General features: G+C 42.9%; 1 protein-coding gene across 2 annotated transcripts in view; it reads right to left on the bottom strand.

Moving 5' to 3' along the window:
- Positions 1 to 3,529: 3,529 nt before the first annotated feature.
- tmtc3 (transmembrane O-mannosyltransferase targeting cadherins 3) overlaps positions 3,530 to 21,548 on the bottom strand; it is a 130,385-nt gene continuing 112,366 nt past the window's right edge. For both annotated transcript variants that reach the window (XM_063058372.1, XM_063058373.1), the window contains exons 12-14: positions 15,311 to 15,480; positions 10,629 to 10,855; positions 3,530 to 6,022 (exon numbers count right to left, since the gene is read on the bottom strand). In XM_063058372.1, the coding sequence (XP_062914442.1) occupies positions 5,199 to 6,022; positions 10,629 to 10,855; positions 15,311 to 15,480 (1,221 nt within the window). In that variant the 3' untranslated portion in view covers positions 3,530 to 5,198. The remainder of the gene's footprint in view (positions 6,023 to 10,628; positions 10,856 to 15,310; positions 15,481 to 21,548) is intronic.

Genomic DNA, 21,548 nt, shown 5'->3' with positions numbered 1-21,548 from the left:
AGGAAATAATTCAACAGGAACCCATCCAGCCAGGTCCGACCCCTGCTTTCAGAAATAGCAGTTCTATCATGTTGCGATGAAGCAGTGTAGAGGGTAAGGACAGAGAATTCTGCGCTGAAGTTATTTATATTGTCATCTTTCCTTCAACACGAGGGTGACGTCAGGCAGGGTTGTGGTAGGGGATGGGGAAGGAGATGTGGTGATGTTAATGCCCCTGGGGATCGCTCGGCCTTGGGAAGTGACTGCACAGGCAACAGCCTCAACAACTTGACGGGAAGGACTAGGTCTCACAGCAAGGAACTGTGAGCCACCTGATGCCTTTCATGTCGCTGTGACCCCCCCTCCACTCTTACAGTCTTGTGCGAAAGTCATTGGCACATATACCATACATAGCTAGGAAGCCCAAGTCCTTTGCACAGTACTGCAGTAATTTTAAGTATTACACTGTACTGCTGCAAAAAAAAACAAATTTCATAACATATGTGAGTGATGATAAACTTGATTTTGATATGGGTTTCTGATGTGGACTGAAAGTGGGAAGGGGGCAGGGAGTGGGAAGCACCAGAGACATCCCGTGGAAGATCAGTAAACTGATTGTTGAGAATCAAATGCCTTTTGCCTGGTGTCTCAGGGTTGGGTGCGTCTCTACCCCGCACCATCTCCTACCACAGCACTCCTCTGTCACCTGTCCCACAGTACCCCACCCTTGCCATTCCCAACATCCTTTGCTCCTGCCAGAATTACACGCTCCATGTTGACTAATACAATACTGTAAAAGTTTCAAGCACCCTAGCTATATATATCTGCCTAAGACTTCCGCATAGTACTGTATGGACACAGAGGTTTAACAGGTCCTTATTGGTATTGTGAGAAATTTGGAGCACCCTTCATCTGCAGACTCCCCTCAGAGTCTCGAGTGAGCCCACCATAGGCTGGCCACTCCAGACAAATGCTCTAAGTATCATTGGAAGGTCCAAGACTCTCCACTGCAACATGTGCTAAAGAAAGGTACATTACTGAAGACTGGTTCTTCCAAATTCAGGTGACTGAAACCCTATTCCAGGTGTAGGGAAAACAGACTCAGGATAAGTGGGAAGGAGTTTTAAATAAAGTGGTTTCTTTGCACAAATGATTGAGAACTATTTGAAATGTCTACCCCAGAAAGCAGTTGTTGAGCATATTTAATTAGAAGGACTGAGATGTTACACTGGAGAATAATATCATTGCCAAAGAACAGTAGATTTCTCAGAATCTAATTGCAACTTGCTATGGTCAAAGAATTGAGCTATGATTGAATGGCAGTGGAGACTTGATGGGCTGAATGGCCTAACCCTACTCCTATTTCTTACGGATGTCTGCTAAATGGAACCAATTTGTTAATCAGGGATGGCCTATAGCCAGTTTGCACATAGCAATGTGATAATGACCAGATAATTTATTAATTAAATCATTACTGTCTTGTCCTTTTTACTTTGTGTTCCACCCAATGCTGACATTCACTGTGATCTACACTGAGTGTATGTTCGTGGTCTTCTGCTGCTGTAGCCATTGACGTCAAGATTCGACATGGGCATTCAGAGATGTCCTCCTGTGCTCACCACAGTCTGATCTCTCTAGTTATCAAGGCGTTTTTGCCCACCCATAGAATTGCCACTCACTGGGTGTTATTTTAAAACTTTTTCTCACAGTTCTTTACAAACTCTAGACAGTTGTGTTGTGCAGATCCCAGGACATCAGCAGTTTCTGAGATACTCAAACCACCCGCATGGCACCAACAATCATTCTGCAGTCAAAGGCACTTAGATCACATTTCTTCCTGGTTCTACTGTTTGGTTTTAACACCTGAACCTCTTGACGATGTCTGCATGCTTTCATACACTGAGTTGCTGCCATGTGAGTGGCTGACCTGATATTTGCATTAACCAGTAGGTGCACAGGTTTACCTAATAAAGTGGCCACTGAGTGTATTTATTCCTAATCCCCACCCAAAGATAATGGAGGTTAAAAAAAAGGCATCTGTTAGTCTTGCGAGACCATGGATCTGCGCCTGGAAAGTCTTCACTCTCCAGGATGCAGGCCGGGGCAAGGTTGTATGGAAGACCAGCAGTTGCCCATGCTGCAAGTCTCCTCTCTCCACGACACCAATGTTGTCCAAGGGAAGGGCATTAGGACCCATACAGCTTGGCAGCGGTGTCGTCGCAGAGCAATGTGCGATTAAGTGCCTTGCTCAAGGACACAACACGTTCCCTCGGCTGGGGCTCGAACTCACCCTTCAGGACGCTAGTCCAATGCCTTAACCACTTGGCCATGTGCCCACACAAATAGCTCAACCAATAAATCAAAGGACTTCATTATTTGCCTTGTTGACAGATGCTATACATTGCTTGGGCGGATTCTCATATTATATTCACTTTGGACTGACGTTAGTGAAACCACAATTGGCTCACCACTATTCATCACCTTTAAATGCTGGCATTGCTCACATTACTCACATTGTAAGGGTTTTCAAAAAGAAAACATTAATAAACTCAGAGGGGGACAAGAGCTTACTGGATAAAATAAATACAAGGAAATATCTTAAATAAGTGAATGAGTAGATGACATATTAGGGGTGTAACAGGGTGAGGGAGAACTGCTGCCTCATCATTATTACCGGAACAATACTTGTTACCCAACAGCTCTGACAGCATTTTCACAGGATGGACTGCAAAGATTCAAGAAGGCGACACACACAAAGTGCTGGAGCAACTCAGCAAGACAAGCAGCATTTATGGAGAGAAGTAAACAGTCGATGTTTTGGGCCGAGACCCTTTATCAGAACTGGAAAGGAAGGGGAAAGAAGCCAGGATAACACAAGTGGAGGGAGAGGAGTACAACCAGGCAGATGATAGGCGAGACCAGATGAGGTGGGGGAAGGACGGATGAGTACAGTCACAGAGTCATAGAGCACGGCAGCACAGAAACAAGCCCTGGCTTATCTAGTCCAGGCCCAACTATTATTCTGCCTAGTCCCATTGATCTGTGCCTGGACCATAGCCCTCCATACCCCTCCCATTCATGTTCAAACATCTCTTAAATGTTGAAATTGAACCTGCATTTTCCACTTCCACTGGCAGCTCATTCCACCCTCTGAGCGAAGCTCCCCCTCATGTACCCTTTAAACATTTCAACCTTTCAACCTTAACCCAAGACTTCTAATTCTAGTTTCGCCCAACCTCAATGGAAAAAGCCTGCTTGCCTTTACCCCTCTTAAGTTGGAAAGTGATAGGTGAAAGAGGCAAGAGACTGAAGGAGGGATCTAACAGAAGACCATGAATGATGGAAGAAAAGGAAGGGAAAGACAGGGAGTGAGTTGTGGACTTTGGTCATGAAGTTTACTCATGGCCATCTTTGGGGAACTCCAGGGACTGAGCAGAAAGGTGGAGGGGAGGTGAAAAATTTCACAGAACATCAGAGCTTGGTCCATTCCTGCTCACCACCTTATGTCGTTCCCTTTAAGAAAAATTGCCACAAGGTCACAATTCTCCAAAATTCAAAATTTTATTTGCATTCAAGAAAGACAACCGAAAGTCATTGATTTAAGTGAGAGGTTATAACACTTGTTAGTCTTAAATAAACACACAATTATTAAGAATATCAAGCCTTGGTTAAAAGGGCAGGATTCTATTTGGTGATTTGAACTGCTAAGAACCTGCTCAATCCCCCACGGATCCAATGACAGATGTGAATAACACAGAACATGACTGCAGTGTTACCTCCTTAGCACAATTTTGATATTATCTCATTTAGACACAATTCCTGTAACCACAGGGTTGAAATTGCCTCAGTAATGTGCTGACATTAATTAGTGATTAAAACACATCAAATCTAACTCAAGCAAAAGTTCCACATAATACTAAATTCAAGGATAAAGCAATATCGAATATATGTTTTAATGTATATGTATCAGTGCATGAATTGACTTAAAATAAATGATTTAGTGTTTAATGCATAGGTGTAACAAAGGAAATTATAGCAAAGACATTGCTTTGCAAACTGCTGCTGCCTTGTAATATCCATACCAGGAGTGGTTTAACTTTTTAACACATCATTGCCACATTAACAGATTTTTCCACAGAAAGGCCAAGTTAATCAGTCCTGTGCACTGCCCACTACATGATGGCAGTAAACATAACTCAACTACTGTGGGGAAGGTGTGCTGAAGGCTGTACAAATAGATTATGGGCAAGAGTGAGAGTCCTCTGGACCCTCTCTCTTATTGAAGTTTCTCAGATTTTTTTTTATAAAGGCTAAATATCAAATTTGTTATTTATACTTCATACAAATGGAGCTCCTCAAACTATAGTATATTTTGGTGAGAAGCAACTCTGAACAGTAATCAACCTTGCCATCATTAGTTAACATTGCCGATCAACCAACACTCCCTGTCTGCCTGTGAGAGATTCCAATCCAGGTTTTAGAAGCCTCAAGGCTCCTCATGTCTCATTTCCCAGGCTCACCCATCCATGAGGGAACCTGGTTATTGAGAAATGTTCAGTCTGGTGACATTACAGGTGTGAAAGTTTTTCAGGGGAGCTCCAGGCTGCCAGGAAATCTACGCACAAGCACGTTCAACATAGTTTCCAAACGATGACCAAAAAGGAGGGGGCGAGGGGTTGTGGTGGTCACCAGAAGACTTTTCCACTGCCTCAGCCTAGATTCACCTAAGACAGTTGCAAGAGCTTCAACACTTCTCTAAGCAAAATCCACTAACCTCACATGCCCAGAATTCAATTATCCTAAACTGGGAATCACTCACACAATGAATCAACTGGGGTGGGCGGGACAAACCACCTGGGAACCTTTTGGTCTACTGGATTTATCCAAGAACACTCAGAGAGTTCTTGGCATTTCTGACAGCACTAAAACACACCAGGTTTCTTTAGAAGTTACTCTGCAAGTACTTGACCCATTTTTCTACACAAAGGACTGTTGCTTCTAGACATGAAGATGACTGGAGGTAGGAGTCTTTAATTATCATTAAATTAGTGTTTCAATTCGCATTCAGAAATACGATTGGCTTTGTTGGTATTATGATTTCTATTCAAGTTACTTTGCATAAAGTAATCTTCCCTGCATAGCGGGAAACAAACTATTGTTGCCACAATAATAGTCAATTAGAAAGGACAGTGATCATACAGAATTGGATGACTTGGTGCCTACTCAACGTTCAAAATGCGTTCAATCTCTTCCAATCGCTTTAAGGCTGCAGCGCGCTTCTTTTCAATTTCTTTTATCTCTTTATTGGACTTTTTTTTTGTCCGTTTGTTGAGTCCATTTGGGGATTGTTTAGAGTCGCTGGGAACATCTGTGTCTGTCTCTGTCGCATCTGCAGTCCCAGAAACCTTTTTTGGTTCTTTTCCCTGTCCCTTCAGGTTCTTGTTTGAGGGTTCCTGCCCCAGCTGGTCTGCTTGAGTGACTGATGTCGGGTGTTGCGGTGGGCTGCCGCTGCCTTGAGCTGCGAGCTTGCTGCGTACAATGCTCAGGTGACGATGAATGTATTCCTCATCTGGTGCCAAGGCCAAGGTCTCCGCCAGACAAGCCTCAGCCTTGACGAGTTCCTTCTCTTCGAAGTACACCACACACAAGTTGTGCTTGCCCTGAACGCTGGTGGGGTCGATTTCCAGGATCCTCTTGAAGCACTGTTTGGCTCCCTTAATATCCTTCATTCGGTTCATCAGGATGTCCCCCTTCAGGATGAGGCCCTTAATGTGGTCGGGATGGTGATGCAACAGCTCTGTCAGCACAGGGAGCGCTTCCAGCTCCATCCCTGTCTGGGAGTACAACAAGGCTAGGTTAAACAAGGCACTGCGGAAGCCCGGCTGCACCTCAATGGATTTTTTCATCCACGCTTCAGCTTCAACGTTCTGCTTGCTGTCCATGGCAAGCATGCCCAAATTGAAGTAGCCATTCGCATCCTTTGGCTCCATTTCTATGTAGCTTAAAAACCGCTTCTTGGCCTCTGGTCTGAGACTGGCCTCTCCTGTTAGAAAACACACAGAAGGAAACATTCAAGCAAACCATTCCAAAGGTCAAAGGTTCACTTTATTATCAAAGCACACAACTCTGAAATTCTTCATTTCTCTGGGTAGCCATGAAATCAAGAAAGAAAGGAAAAGCAACATCAATCCCCAAATCCCACCTCCCCATAAAAAAAAACGAACAAAACCAAAACAGGCACATCATGAAAGGGTTAACTTATGAGGGGCATTTCATGGCTCTGGGCCTGCGCTCGCTGGGGTAAGAAGAATGAGAAGGGATCTCACTGAAACCTATTGAATAATGAAAGGCCTAGGCAGAGCAGATGTGGAGGGGATGTTTCCTATGATGGGGAAATCTAGGACCAGAGCATACAGCCGCAGAATAGAAGGATGCCTCTTTAAAACAGTGATAAGGAATTTCTTTAGCCAGAGAATGGTGAATCTGTGAAATTCATTGCCCCAAAGGCCTGTGGAGGCCAAGTCATCCAGTACATTTAAAATGAAGATCAATAGGTTCTTGACTAGTAAGGGCATGGGTTATGGGGAGAAAGCAGAAGGATAGGACTGAGAGGGCCAATGAATCAGCCATGATCAAATGGTGGAGTAGGCTCAATGGGCCAAATGCCTAAATCTGTTTCTATGTCTTCTCGTCTTATGGCATGCCCCTTTGGTGTTCACCGAATTTCAGTGATGTACCATAGAAAATGATCTGGTCGTGGTCTTGCACCTTTTTGTTGACTTCCACTGCACTTTCACTATAACTGGATCGATCTCAGCTTGCAGTGGCAACTGTTCTGCACGTGACCGCATCACGGAAACCAGCCTCCCTTCTGTGGACTCAGTCTATAAAACTGGACTGATTCCACAACGTATAGACCCACTTTCAAGGACTCTACAATCTCATGTTCTCAATATTTATTTATTTACTATCATTATTTTGTGTTTTTTTTTCTTCTTTGTACATCCACAGTTAGTTGTCTTTTGCACATTGTCATCCATCTTTGTTGCGTGTGGTTTTCCACTGATTCTATTGTGTTTCTTTGGATTTACTATGAATGCCCTCAAGAAAATGAATCTCAGGGTAGTACATGGTGACATATTTATACATTCATAATAAACTTACTTTGAACTTTCTGCTGCCCCAGTAAAGCAGCCAACATAACCAAGGAACTCTGGAACCATTTCCATAACCTGGAAATTTTCCTGTATCCTATCAGGCAGAAGATACAACAGCCCGAAAGCACATACCAATCGGCTCAAGGACAGATTCTACCCTGCTGTCATCAGACTATTAAACTGTTTCGAGTACAACAAGATGATCCCTTGTCCTCAAAATCAAAATCAGAAGGGGAAAGGATGAGCAGTTTCAAGTTCTTGGGTGTCAGCAATTCTGAGGATCTATCCTGGGCCCAACATATTGATGCAATCACAAAATGTGGCTATATTTCATGAGGGGTTCGAGGAGAATTGGTATGTCACCAAAGCACTTGCAAATTTCTACAAATGTACCATGGAGAGCATTCTAACTGGATGCATCATCACCTGGTATGGAGGGGCCACTGCACAGGATCGGAAAAAGCTGCAGAAATGTGTAAACTCAGCCAGCTCCTTCATGGGTACTGGCCTCCCCAGCATCTCGGACCCACTCAAATGGCGATGGCTCAAAAAAGGCGACATCCATCATTAAGGACTTCTATCACCCAGGACATGCCCTATCCTTATTGCTTCCATCAGGGAGGTGGTACAGGAGCCTGAAGATGCACACGCAACATTTCAGCTTCTTCCCCTCCGCCATCAGAATCCCGAATGGACAATGAACCCGTTAACACTAACTCAGTACTTTTTCTCCTTAATTTTTTGCATTACTTATTTAATATATTGTTTTGTATATACTTCTTATTGTAATTTATAGTTCTTTTATTATGTATTGCAATGCACTGCTGCCATAAAACAAATTTCATATAGCAGTGATATTAAACCCATTTCTGAAAATCTACCTGTTATGGCCTTGCAACTTTTTGTTTACCTGCACTGCACTTTCACTGTAACTGTAACACTTTATTCTGCGTGCACTCATTATTTTCCTTTGTACCACTTCAATGCACTGTTGTGATGAGATGATCTGTATGGATGGCATACACAAAGCTAAGAACATGTGATAATAATTAACCAATCTGTCCTGCTTTCTCTAATGAATTTCTTAGCAGTTTCACATTATGGCAGGTTAGTTTGGATCTCGTCCACAAGTCCGATCGTCTTCCCTACTGTGGCAACTGGGGGTTGGGGCATGATGGGATGGTAATGGTTCAGATGATCTTCCCATCCTACATTCGTAAATGAGGTACTGTATGTCAGGTATGTAGCAGACCTACAAGCAATACACAGAAAGCAAGAGGAACTCAATGGGTCAGGCAACATCCAGATTGTGTGACCTGCTGCATTCAGTGTTTTGGGTGCTGCTCCACATTCCAGCATCTGCAGTTTCTTGTATCTCCTCTTCCATCTGCCTTGTTACCTTCACTGCAGCTCAGTCTGGGCTTAAATGAAGACTGAAAGGTGTGAAATTCATTGCTTAGCAACCATTCCAGAGATACAGATTGTTTTATTATCATTGGGTTAAAGGTTCTGCGAGAGCTGTATGAAATCTGAGTTCGAATTTATGCCTCTCTTCCTGAGTGATACAGGTGACAGCTGTGAACCATAATAATTATTAACCTCTCGTCTTCATTTCCCCTGCAGCTGATCACAGATGCGTTCAGTGGCCACTTTATTAGGTACGTGAGTGGAACCCAGTGTGGTCTTCTGAAGCTGTAACCCATTCACTCCAAGGTTCAACGTGTTGTACATTCAGGGATGCTCTTCTGCACACCACTCTTGTAATATGTGGTTATTTGAGATACTATCACCTTCCTGTCAGCCTGAACCAGTCTGGCCATTCTCCTCTGACCACCTTCACTAACAAGGTATTTTCACCCACAGAACTGCTACTCACTGGATTTTTTTTGTTTTTCACACAATTCTCTGTAAACTCTAGGACTGAAAATCACAAGAAATCAGTAATTTTTAAGGTAATCAAACTGCCACGTCTGGCACCAACAAACATTTCACAGTCAAAGTCACTTGAATCACATTTCTTCCCCGTTCCGATGTTTAGACTGAACACAACTATGTCTGTGTACTTTTTGTATTGATTGGCTGGAAGATTCACTTCGTTGGCTGATAGATACGTGCATTAACGAGCAAGTGTACAGGTGTAGCTAATAAGTACACCATAGTGGTACACGTTATACCTCAGTGGACAATAAAGTGACCACTGAGTGTATATGTCCATGTAATCAAAATCAAAACAAATGTATTATTAAAGTACGTTTATTTCACCATGTAGGAGAAGATGGTGACGCGACGCAGCGCGCAGCGGTCACTCCAGTGATGAATATCTGTTATCTGTCAAGTAGGGTGCCGTGCACAATCCTGATTTGATGGAGGCAGATGTGAGAGCATGGAGGAACATCTGGTGAAACTTCTGAAATGCCTGTTTTGCTGCCGCTGTTACTGTGTGATCCAAAATCTCAGGAGGGGAAGGCCCCGAGTCCTTGGCTTTGCTTGTTGCTCAGCGGCTGGGGCGAGGTCAAAGAGCTCGGCAGAGATGGTGCTCGGTGCCGGAGGGCTGGTTGGAGGCTCGAAGTTTTCGGACGGACTCAGAGTTGGCTGTGGTCGGGTGCTTCCAGGTGCTGCATCGGCAAGTTTGCGACACTGGAGGTTCATGGCACGGAGAGTCTCTCCCTTCTACCGTCTGCATGAGGTGATGGGGCTATCGGGACTTTGAGACTTTTTTTAACCGTGCCTATGGTCTGCTCTTTATCAAATTACGGTATTGTTTGCACTGTTGTAACTATATGTTATAATTATGTGGTTTTTGTCAGTTTTAGTCTTGGTCTGTCCTGTGTTTCTGTGATATCATACTGGAGGAACATAGTATCATTTCTTAATGCATGAATTTCTAAATGACAGAGTGTCCTCATAATCTAACCATTTTGAGATTCATTTCCTTGCAGGCATTTACAGGAAAATAAAGAAAATACAAGTTATAAAGAAACTCTACATAAACAAAGATTGACAAAAAACAATGTGCAAAAGAAGACAAATTGCACAAAATATAAGCAAACACACACATACATAAATAGATAAATAAATAATGTCGAGAACATGAGTTGTAGAGCCCTTGAAAGTGAGTACATAGGTTGTGGAATCAGTTCAAAGTTGAGGTGAGTGAAGTTATCCACACTGGTTCAGGAGCCTGATGGTTAAAGGGTTATAACTGTAGGCTGTAAGGTAATAAAGTCAACTTTTATGTTACAACGTAGGAGATGGCTATTTGGCCCATCTACTCTATGCCAGCTCCAAGCAGAAAAATCCTATTGCTACATTCTTTTTATTTCCTGTTCTATATTAATATCACTAACTCTCTGCTTCAAACTCTCTCCCATAATCTCAATGGATCCCAAGGAAAACAGTTGAAAATACCCATCGGCTTACAACTGGGCTCTATATGGCCTAAGCTAGGACTATTCCAAATGGAATAGGTTTAAGATTTGCCGGCTTACTTACCAGATTCTTGCATCAGCAGACCAGAGTTAAACAGTGCCAGTTTATGGTTTGCACTAATTTCCAGAGCCTGGTTGAAATGTTTCAAGGCTTCAGATGGGTCTTTGAGCTCAATGTAAACGATTGCCAGGTTGTACCAGAGGTCAGCGTTGGTCCTGTCCAGTTCCAGGGCCCTGATGTAGGCATCCCTGGCTTCCAGAGGTCTGTCCATCTTCAGGAGCAGCTCTCCCCTAAGAATTAAAGCTTCAAAAACTTAACAACCAGCCATGACAAGGACTGCAACTTTAGAATTGCAGAACAAAGCATTAACTTTTCCTTCTGCTTTAAATAAAAGAATATTTGCTCTATATCCTATCTACCATCACTGCAAGACATCTTAACGTGGTTTTGTAAAATAAAAAATGCAAAGGTTGAAAATACTTGACAGGTCAGGCAGCATCTGTGAGGGGAGAAACAGTTAACATATCAGGTTGATGGAATTTCTCACCACAGATGCTGAATTAGCTGGATGTTTCCAGCATTGCCTGCGTCCAGTTTATGTGACATTCTTTGAGAGTCAGCAATACATAATAAAAGTTCCATGAACAGCAAAACACACAAAATGTTGGAGGAACTCAGCAGGTCAGGCAGCATCTATGGACAGGAATAAACTCTCGGCGTTTTGGGCCGAGACCCTTCATCAGGACTGGAAAGGAAGGGGGAAGAAGCCAGAATAAGGTGGCGGTGAGGAGGGAGAGGAGTGCAAGCTACAAGTGATTAGTGAAGCTAGGGAGAGGGTGTGGGAGGAGGGGCACGGAATGAAGTGCAAAATTGAGAGGTGATAGGTGTAAAAGGTAAAGGGCTGAAGAAGGAATCTGATCGGAACTTAGAATGGGAAGCAGGTAGGGCACCAGAGGGAGGTGATGGGCAGTTGGGGAGAAGAGAAAAGGTAAGAGGGGAGCCAGAATGGAAATACAGGAAATGGGCAATTAACAGCAACGTGAATCAGCAAATTTAGAGGACATTTTGTTATTTGGTAATCACAAAATGTCTTCACTGAACTGAGACATTTTCAGTAATCTGCAAATCTAGTTTTTGTATCTCATTCTAGGATGTAAGAATATGGATGCTGTGAAATGCAGGGGAGGAGGCAAGCTCGACAGATCAGATTATGCTCTCTGAGAAAAGGATCGGGGAAAAATGGGAAAAGCACAAATAGATTAGGTCATCACTTTGTGAACTGCTTCAGTCCAGGCTTCTTCCCACCTGCCACTTTAATCCCTCAGCCCATAACATTAGGGACATTAAAGAAACTCTAAGATAGGCACATGGGTGATAGAAAAATGGAGGGCTGTGTGGGAGGGAAGGGTTATATTAATCTTAGAGTAGGTTATAAGGGCGACACAACATCATGGGCTAAAGGGCCTTTATTGTGCTGTATGGTCAACGTACATTTTATGCTCACTCCCACCTGTTGGTCTGTGACCTCCTGTACTGTTACAATGAGGCCAACACAGGCTCAAAAAACAGCACTTCACCATTCAGCTCGGCACACTGCAGACTTCCCTACTCTCTACAACTTTGGATAACTCGGATTTCATTGCCCTGATGCAGGACCTCAGCCTGAATCTTCAACATTCCTTCCCCTCATTCATAGATGCTGCTCAAAGCACTGAGTTCTCCAGCAGAGTGTCTGATGCTCCATATTCCAGCATCTGCAAGCTCTATCGTCTCAACTTCGTTTATTTATCTGTATCAGTCATCCACCTTTCTTCTTCAACCCTTTATCTCTTTGACCTATCACCTCCCAGATTGTGACTTCAACCCCCTTCTCCCACCAACTCACCTTCCCCCTCACCCTGGTCTCACCTGCCAGTTGTAGGCCACCCCACCTTTCTATTCTAGCTTCCTTTCCATCCCGATGAAGGGTCTCAGCCCGAAATAGCGACTGTTTTCTCCTCCCCGCACACCTATTGACATCGAGCGTGGAGCGGGCCCTTCTGGCTCTTGCAGCCACACCGCCCAGGAATCCCCTAATTTAATCCTAGCCTAATCAAAGGACTATTTGCAATGACCAATTAACCTAGAACCCAGTACGTATGGGAGAAAACCCACGCAGGGAGACACAGGGAGAATGTACAAACTCCTTACAGGCAGCAACAGGAGTTGAACCCAAGTCGCTGGTACTGTAAAGCATTTTCCTAACCACTATGCTATTAGGCTGTCCCAGATGCTGCCTGACTTGCTGAGTTCCTCCAGACTTTTGCATTTATTGATCCATTTTTAAGTTGTTTTTCATTTTAAAAAACTTTTTTCTCCTCTACACACCACTACTTTCTCTCTCTGGCCTGTAATTGTCCTCTTGCCCTTCTCTCTGGCCTGTAATTATCCCCCTACTCTCTCTCTCTGGCTGTAACTGTCCTCCTGCTTCTCTCCATGGGCTGTAATTACCTCCTGCTCTTCATTTTGCAACTTCTATATTCTTTTGTCACTGTCCTTCTGTCTACATTCTCATTCTTTAACGGTTTCCATTCACTCATTAGCTGAATAACTTTGTTTACAATTTATCCCTTTGGTCACCCTTTCCAGTGAGTCTGGAGTGCAGAGGCCTAATGTCTGCAAATTCAAGGCCAGAGACTGGAGGTTGGAGATGGCCTGTCTTGGGCTGTGTATGTGAGTGGATGGGTGGGTTGGAGTAAAGGGGCTTGTTTTAATATTCATTTTGTTTTATTGCTCTTGTTGCTGCTTCTGTTGTTCTGCTGAATATTTGGGCATGTTATATTGGCGCCAAACTATGTGGCGACACTTGTGGGCTGCCAATAGCACATCTTGGGTTGTGTTTGTTATTTTTTGATGTACTCATGATAAATAAATAAACCCAAATCCTGTCAGAGACCTTCCTCATCTACTCTCGCAGCAGCTTTACAAGATTTGGTCTTTTTAAAAATTCTGACAGTGGGTCTCCAACCCCAAATACTGATTCAATTTCCCACAGACGCTGCCTGACCTGCTGAGTATTTCCAACATTTTTAGATTTCCCACACAGTAATGTGGAGCAGAGAGCGAATCTGTAAATTTGGCGGGAGCAAAGGATGTTGGGAATGGTGAGGGTGGAGCGCCATAGGAGAGGTATGGGACAGGTGACAAAGAAGGAGTGCTGGCGGGGTGGGGGGCATGGGTACAGACACATCCAGCCCTGAGAAACTAGGTAAAGTCATTTGATTCCAAACAAATGGTTTACTAATCGTTACAGAATGTCTCTCTGGTGCTTCTTGCTCCCTCCCCTCTCCCTTCCCCTTTTCCCAACCATGATTCCCCTCTCCCTGACCCTTCCAACTCTCAGTCCACAACAGAGACCTATATCAGAATCAGGTTTACCATCACTCACATATGCCATAAAATTTATATTTTTGTGGCAGCAATACAGTGCAATACATAAAATTACTACAGTACTGTGTAAAAGTCTTAGGCTCCCTAGTTATACCTATGTGCCTAAGACCTTTGCACAGTACTGAATTCCACACCCCCACCCTCACTCCCCACCACTTCCATGACTGTAAAATCTGTTTACTCAGTTCTGGAGGGAAGTTAATGATCTAAACCTCACCTCTTGTAAAATTCAAGGAAAAGGACTGGTAATTCAGGTTTCATTCATCACTAGTTGTTTAGATCTTCTCCTGACACACCTTAACCTCTGTCTTCCCTTCAGTTGTACCACTGCCAATACTGCCAATTGTATCACTGAGTCTCTTCTGGTCTCCACCTCACCAGACATACCATTTCATTTCCTTTGTTTTTACTCAACTGAAACAGCCCCAATACCTGGCATATCCACTCCTCAGTTAAAGTAGCTCTCCAACCCACACAGCAATTGATCAAAACTGATGTTGTATCATGAGAAATGTGGTAAATTGTCATCAACAAGATAAATACATGGATAATCTGCAGAAAATACAAAGAATATATTTTTGAATTACAAAGAACTTCTTATTGATAAGTAGCTTTAGATTCCCATGGAAGTTTTAAACAGCTATTAGATTAAAAACACAAGAGCTTCTGCAGATGCTAGAAATCTTGAGCAACACACACAGGTCAGGCATAATCTAAGGAGGGGAATAAACAACCAACGTGTCGGGTCAAAATCCTTCATCAGAACTGGAAAGGAAGGGGAACGGAAGCCAGAATAAGGAGGTGGGAGGGAGGGGAAGGAGTACGAGCTGACATGTGATAGGTGAAACCAGGTGAGGGGAAAGTGGGTGGATGGGGAAGGGGGTTAAAATAAGCAGCTGGGAGGTGATAAGTGTAAGAGGTAAAGAGCTGAAGAAGGAATCAGATAGAAGAGGAAGTGGACCATGGGAGAAAGGGAAGGAGGAGGAGAACCTTCCTTCCTGTGTTATACTAAATTAAAACAGTCCTGTGTCAGCTAATGGAAGCAATTTGGGTACAAGACCTCCACGGAAGTCGTGGATTAAACAGCACTGATGGAGGATCTAAGGGGAGAGGAAGTGGAATATTTACACGAAGGGTTGCTGAGGACTGGAATTTTCTTCCTGAATCAGATTCCACAAATAGCTTCAAAAGAGGAGTTGGGTCGGACAAGCAATGTTCAAAAGCAAAGGTGTGGGCACTAGGCACAAGTGTCTCTTCAAATGCTCACACAGGCACAACTGCTTTGCACTGTTGTACATACTTCTATGATTCAATACCTGTTGATGTAGGCCTGCTTAAAGTCTGGTCTCATGCTGATTGCCTGGCGATATAACTGATCAGCCTCTTCCAACCGAGATTCATTTCCTCGAATCAGATTTGCAAGGTTAATGTAAACGTTTAGATGATTGGGTGCGATGCGTGCTGCATACTTCTTCCCTGGTATAATCTTTCACGGAAGGGAATAAGCAAACAGATTCACAAATATGAATGCCAATTTAGAGTAAGCTCTATAAACAGCAGTACCGAACAAGCATCAGGAAAAATATGTGTTTTACTGGAATAAGTACAAGCTGTTAAACAGCATGCGATTTACTGAGATTCTGAAAGATGTCAAATGACATGATTTCCAAGTTTCATTACCACGGTAGCACAGTGCGTAACAGTGGCAGTTGTAAGATCAGAGTGCGATTCCTGCCAATGTCAGTAAGGAGTTTGTACAATCGCCCCGTGACCACATGGGTTTCCTCCAGATGCTCCTGTTTCTGCCCACATTCCAAAAAGAGGCATACAGTTAGGGCTGGTGAGTTGTGGGGGCACTATGTTGGCACCCGAAGCCTGGCCAGCACAATCCTTGCTGATTTGATTTGAAGCAAACGACGCATTTTCTGTATGCTTAGATGTTCATGTTACAAATCAAGCTAATTTTGATCTTCAGCATTCATAGAAAAACATCCATTTGGTCTTTGTACTGTGTCTGATTTCCTCAATGCCATATGCACATACTGGTTTCCTATCCCTCTCTACACAGATGTGTTCTCTCTCTCTCTGTATCTCTCTCTCACACACACACATACACACAACACTGCATTTCACAAACTAACATCAGACTTCTTTACAAAGTAAGTTTGTGAAACTTCTTCCTAAAGCCTAAATATTTTTATAGGGTTCACAATAGTAAGGAAGTGAATTAGACAAATATCATTCTATTATTTAGGAAGGGTGGGATGGGGAAACTCAGCAATAACAAACTTGTTAACTAAAAATCTGTCATTACGGATAGCTACTGAAAAATTCAATAAGTTTGCTAATCAGAAAAAAGCAGCATGTTTTTATTCATAGTATCACACACAGAACGCTGGAGGAACTCAACAGGTCAGGCAGCATCTATTAAAAAGATAAACAGCTGATGTTTTGGGCCAAGACCCTTCTTCAGGACTGAGAAGGAAGGGGGTAGGAGGAGAGGAAAGAGGCCAACTTTAAGGTGATAGGTGAAGCCAGGTGGGTTGGAAACATCAAGGGTTGGAGAACAAGGAATCTAACAGGAGAAGAGAGTGGACAATAAGAGAAAGGGAAGGAAGAGGAAACCCAGGGTAAGTAAAAGATAGGTGAAAAGAAGTGAAAAGTCAGAGTGGGGAATAGAGGAAGGGGGAGGAAGATTTGTTCACCGGAAGGAGAAATCAATATTTATGCCATCAGGTTGGAGGGTACCCAGACAGAATACAGGGTGTTGCTCCTCCACCCTGAGGGAGGCCTCATCTTGGCACAAGAGGAGGTCTTGGATCGACATGTCGGAATGGGAATTAAAATGTTTGGCCACTGAGAAATCCTGATTTTGGCAGATGGTGCAGAGGTGCTCAATGAAGTGGTCCCCCAATTTATGATTGGTCTCAGCGAACACAATAGACAACCCCAGCAGATTCGCAGGTGAAGTGCTGCCTCACCTGAAAGGACTGTTCGTCTTTATTCATGTAATTTTTCCTTAACCTCAAGTAATATTTTGGGGAGATCACTAGGTTGACAAGTTTATCACCAATGTACAGTTCTAGAAGGCCTCTAATAAGGAGGCATGAGTGATATTTAAAAACTGGAGTAGAGCTGGGATGGAAACAGAAATAGAAGAACATGAAGTGCAGAATGATTCTACTGTAACGATGGCTTTTATTTCAAGGGACTACTGCATTCTGATGTGGTCGTATCTGCAGGAAGAAATACTGGCAAATAAGATGCAGCAACGTTCCATTAGGATGACACAGAGGCTTCGACAGTTAAGCTATGAAGACAGATTATCTAAATCATCTTCAATTCCAACACGAATATACGATTGAGGAATTTAATTGTGGTTTTAGAATTCCTGTAATTGCGTTCAGTTCTCATTATAGGAAAGATGTGGAAGTTTTAGAGAGGCTGCAGAGGAGATTTATCAGGAGGCTGCCAGGATTAGAAAGCATCTCTTACGAGGATAGGGTGAGCAAAATAGGATTTTTCACTTTGGACTGAAGGAGAATGAGAGGCAACTTGGTTGGGCCATTTCAGATGATAAGAGGCATAGGTGAAGTGCAGAGACAGAAACTTTTACCCAGGACAGAAATGGCTAATACGAGAGGGCATACTTTTAAGGTGACTGGAGGAAAGTATAGGGGGAATGTCAGAGGTAAGTTGTTTTTTTTTTACACACAGCAAGTGGCAGATGCGTGGAACTCAATGCCAAAGGTGGTGGCAGCAGATATATTAGCAGCATTTAAGAAATTCATAGATAGACACTTGGGTGATAGATTAATGGAGAACTATGTAAGAGAAAAGGATTAGATTGATCTCAGTGAAGGTTAAAAGGTCAGCATAACATCACGGGTCTGTACTGTGCTGTACTATTACTGTTTATTTAGGGAAAACAAAAATATTCAGTGCTAAAGTTAAAGTCACACCATTCAGCAAGTGAATCAGGAAGAAACCTGGAATTCTTTAGCCAAAAAGCCAAGGGTGCTGGACAGTTGGAACTTCTATCACTTGCACTGATGGCTTTTGTTAAGTAAGCCGAGCAAATGGGAGGGCTAGAATGCAGAGTTCAGGTCAGCTCAAATTAGATTTCAGGGCTCTATGACCTTGTGTTCCATAAGTTTAACAAAGATAATTTAAAATGGGTTTCCTGATGTCTTTTTTTATAGATAAAGATGAGCTTTACTTGTCACATGCACAGCGAAACACCAAAACACAGAGTGAAACATGTTAACATGAGGAAATCTGCAGATGCTGGAAATTCAAGCAACACACATAAAAGTTGCTGGTGAACGCAGCAGGCCAGGTGGCATCTCTAGGAAGAGGTACAGTCGACGTTTCGGGCCGAGACCCTTCGTCAGGACTAACTGAAAGAAGAGCTAGTAAGAGATTTGAAAGTGGGAGGGGAGGGGGAGATCCAAAATGATAGGAGAAGACAGGAGGGGGAGGGATGGAGCCACGGCCTCCTCTACCGTAAAGATGAAGCCACAGTCAGGTTGGAGGAAGAACAACTTATATTCCGTCTGGGTAGCCTCCAACCTGATGGCATGAACACTGACTTCTCTAACTTCCGCTAATGCCCACCTCCCCCTCCTACCCCATCCGTTATTTATTTATATACACACATTCTTTTTCTCTCACCTTTTTCTCACTCTGTCCCTCTCACTATACCCCTTGCCCATCCTCTGGGTCCCCCCCCCCCATTTTCTTTCTCCCTGGGCCTCCTGTCCAATGATCCTCTCATATCCCTTTTGCCAATCACCTGTCCAGCTCTTGGCTCCATCCCTCCTCCTCCTGTCCTCTCCTATCATTTCGGATCTCCCCCTCCCCCTCCCACTTTCAAATCTCTTACTAGCTCTTCCTTCAGTTAGTCCTGATGAAAGGTCTCGGCCCGAAACATCGACTGTACCTCTTCCTAGAGATGCTGCCTGGCCTGCTGCGTTCACCAGCAACTTTGATGTGTGTTGAATGAAACACGTCGTTTGCTTCAAATCAAATCAGTGCGGATTGTGCTGGGGGCATGCTGCGAGAGTCACCACACTCCTGCCACCAATATGTCATTAAAAAAAATTATTTATTGAGATGCAGCACAGAAGAGGATCTTTTGGGCCTTTGAGCCATGCCACCCAGCAACACCTGATTTAACCCTAGCCTAATCATGGACAAGTTAAATTGACCAATTAACCTACCAACTGGTATGTCATTGGACTGTGAGAAGAAACCTGAGCACCCAAAGGAAACCTACTCATTCACCCCCGATCTGTATTCACTGGTACTGTAAAGCAATTGCACTAATCACCACATTATTGCACCACCCTGATAATCTTCAAAGTGCTATTATCATCCACTGCACAGTCCATTGTAAAGAAATGAAAAATCTTCATACTTCTGAAATGTCATAATGACAATATCAAATATTTAACTAACTGATATCAATATTATTATTAATCAATTAAGTATTTATATGGTGGAGGTATGGTGGGGTGGGTTAGTGGGAGGAGATGTTAATTAGTCTTACCGCTTGATGCACATTTATTCTATAGCCGTACTTTAACCTCTAACTTAATATTTTATATAATTCTTTATAATTCTTGAATGTTGTTTTCTGTTGCACGTCACGCCTTGAACAACACACCACAGCAAATTCCTAATGTATGTAAATGTAGCAATCCAATGACAAACAAAAGGCAGCATCTATGGAAAAATGTACAGTAAACGTTGTGTCCAATTTCCCCCGGGATCAATAAAGTATGACTATGACTATGCTGAAGGGTTTCGGCCCGAAACATCCGACTGTATTCTTTTCCGTAGATGCTGCCTGGCCTACTGAGTTCCTCCAGCATTTTGTGTGTGTTGACATGTAAATGTAGATGGTGATTAAAGTTGATCCTTGATATAAGACAATCAACATCAGAATCAGAATCACGTTTAATATCACCAGCATACACTTGCAAGTAAAAGTTTGTGAACCTTTGCAGTTACCTGGTTTCCCGCATTAGTTACTCATAAAATGTGGTCTGATCCTCAGCTAAGTCACAATAATAAACAAACACAATCTGCCCAAACTAATAACACAATTGTACTTCTTCTTGTCAATAGTGAGTACACCATTTAAACAATCACTGTCGAGGTTCAACAAAGAATGTGAACCTCTGGGGTAATTCCTTCTACAAAAGCTATATAGAAACAAGTATTCCAGTCTATGAGATGAGATCAGAGGGGTGGGTTGTAGAGGTGCCCGGCCCTATAAAAAAGACACACAAACTTAGGTTACTGACAGAGCCTGTGCTTCTCAAGAAAGATCTATTTATGTGCACTACACCTCGATCAAAAGAACTTTCAGAAGAACCTTGGAAGAAGAATCGTAGAGATTCATGAAGCTGGGAAGAGCTACAAAAACATTTCTAAAGACCTGAGTGTTCATCAGTCCATAGTAAGAAAAATTGTCTACAAATGGAGGAAATTCAGTACTGTAGCTACTTTTCCTAGGAGTGGGTCACACCAAGAGCACAACATGCAATGCTGAAGGAAGTAAGAAAGAACCCAAGGATAACAGTAAAAGACCTGCAGAAACTCGCTAAAGTCTCTGTTCATGTGTCCACCACAAGAAAAACACTGAACAAGAATGGTGTTCATGGAAGGACACCATGGAGGAAACCACTGCTTTCTTAAAAAAATATATTGCTGCACATCTCAAGTTTGCAAATGACCACCTGAATGTCCCACAACACTTCTGGGACAATGTTCTGTGGACAGATGAGACAAAAGTTAAACTTTCTGGTATACTGCTATGTTTGGAGGAAAAGGGGCACAGCACACCAACACCAAAACCTCATCCCAACTGTGAACCATGGTGGAAGGAACATCATGGTTTGGGGCTGCTTTGCTGCCTCAGGACCTGGACAGCTTGCAATCTTTGAGGGAACAATGAATTGAAAATTGTATCAAGACATTTTACAGGAAAATATCATGGTAGCAGTCCGTCATCTGAAGCTTAATAGAAGTTGGACGATGCAACAAGACAATGATCAAAAACACAAGAATAAATCAACACCATTTTTAAAAAAGGAAAAAAATTTGTGTTTTGCAATGACCGGAGTCCAGACCTTAACCCAATTGAGATGCAATGGCTTGACTTGAAGAGGGCTGTACATGTATCCCAGAAATATTGATGAACTGAACAGTTTTATATGAAGGAATGGTCTAAAATTCCTCTTAGCCTTTGTGCAAGTCTGATCAGCAACTACAGGAAATATTTGGTGGTTATTAAATACAAGGGTTCATGTAATTTTTCCAGCCTGCACTGTGAATGATTAAACAATGTGTTCAATAAAGACATGAAAAGTACAATTGGTTGAGTGTTATTAGCTTAAGCAGATTATGTTTGTCTATTATTGTGACAGATGAAGATCAGACAACATTTTATGAGTAATTAATGCAGAAAACCAGGTAATTGAAAGGGTTCACAAACTTTTTCTACCAACTGTACATCATGAAATTTTGTTAACTTTGCAGCAGCAG

The sequence above is a fragment of the Mobula hypostoma genome, chromosome 9 (assembly GCF_963921235.1).
Source record: "Mobula hypostoma chromosome 9, sMobHyp1.1, whole genome shotgun sequence".
In the NCBI taxonomy this organism is placed as follows: Eukaryota; Metazoa; Chordata; class Chondrichthyes; order Myliobatiformes; family Myliobatidae; genus Mobula; species Mobula hypostoma.
This window is presented reverse-complemented; position numbering and strand designations above follow the sequence as displayed.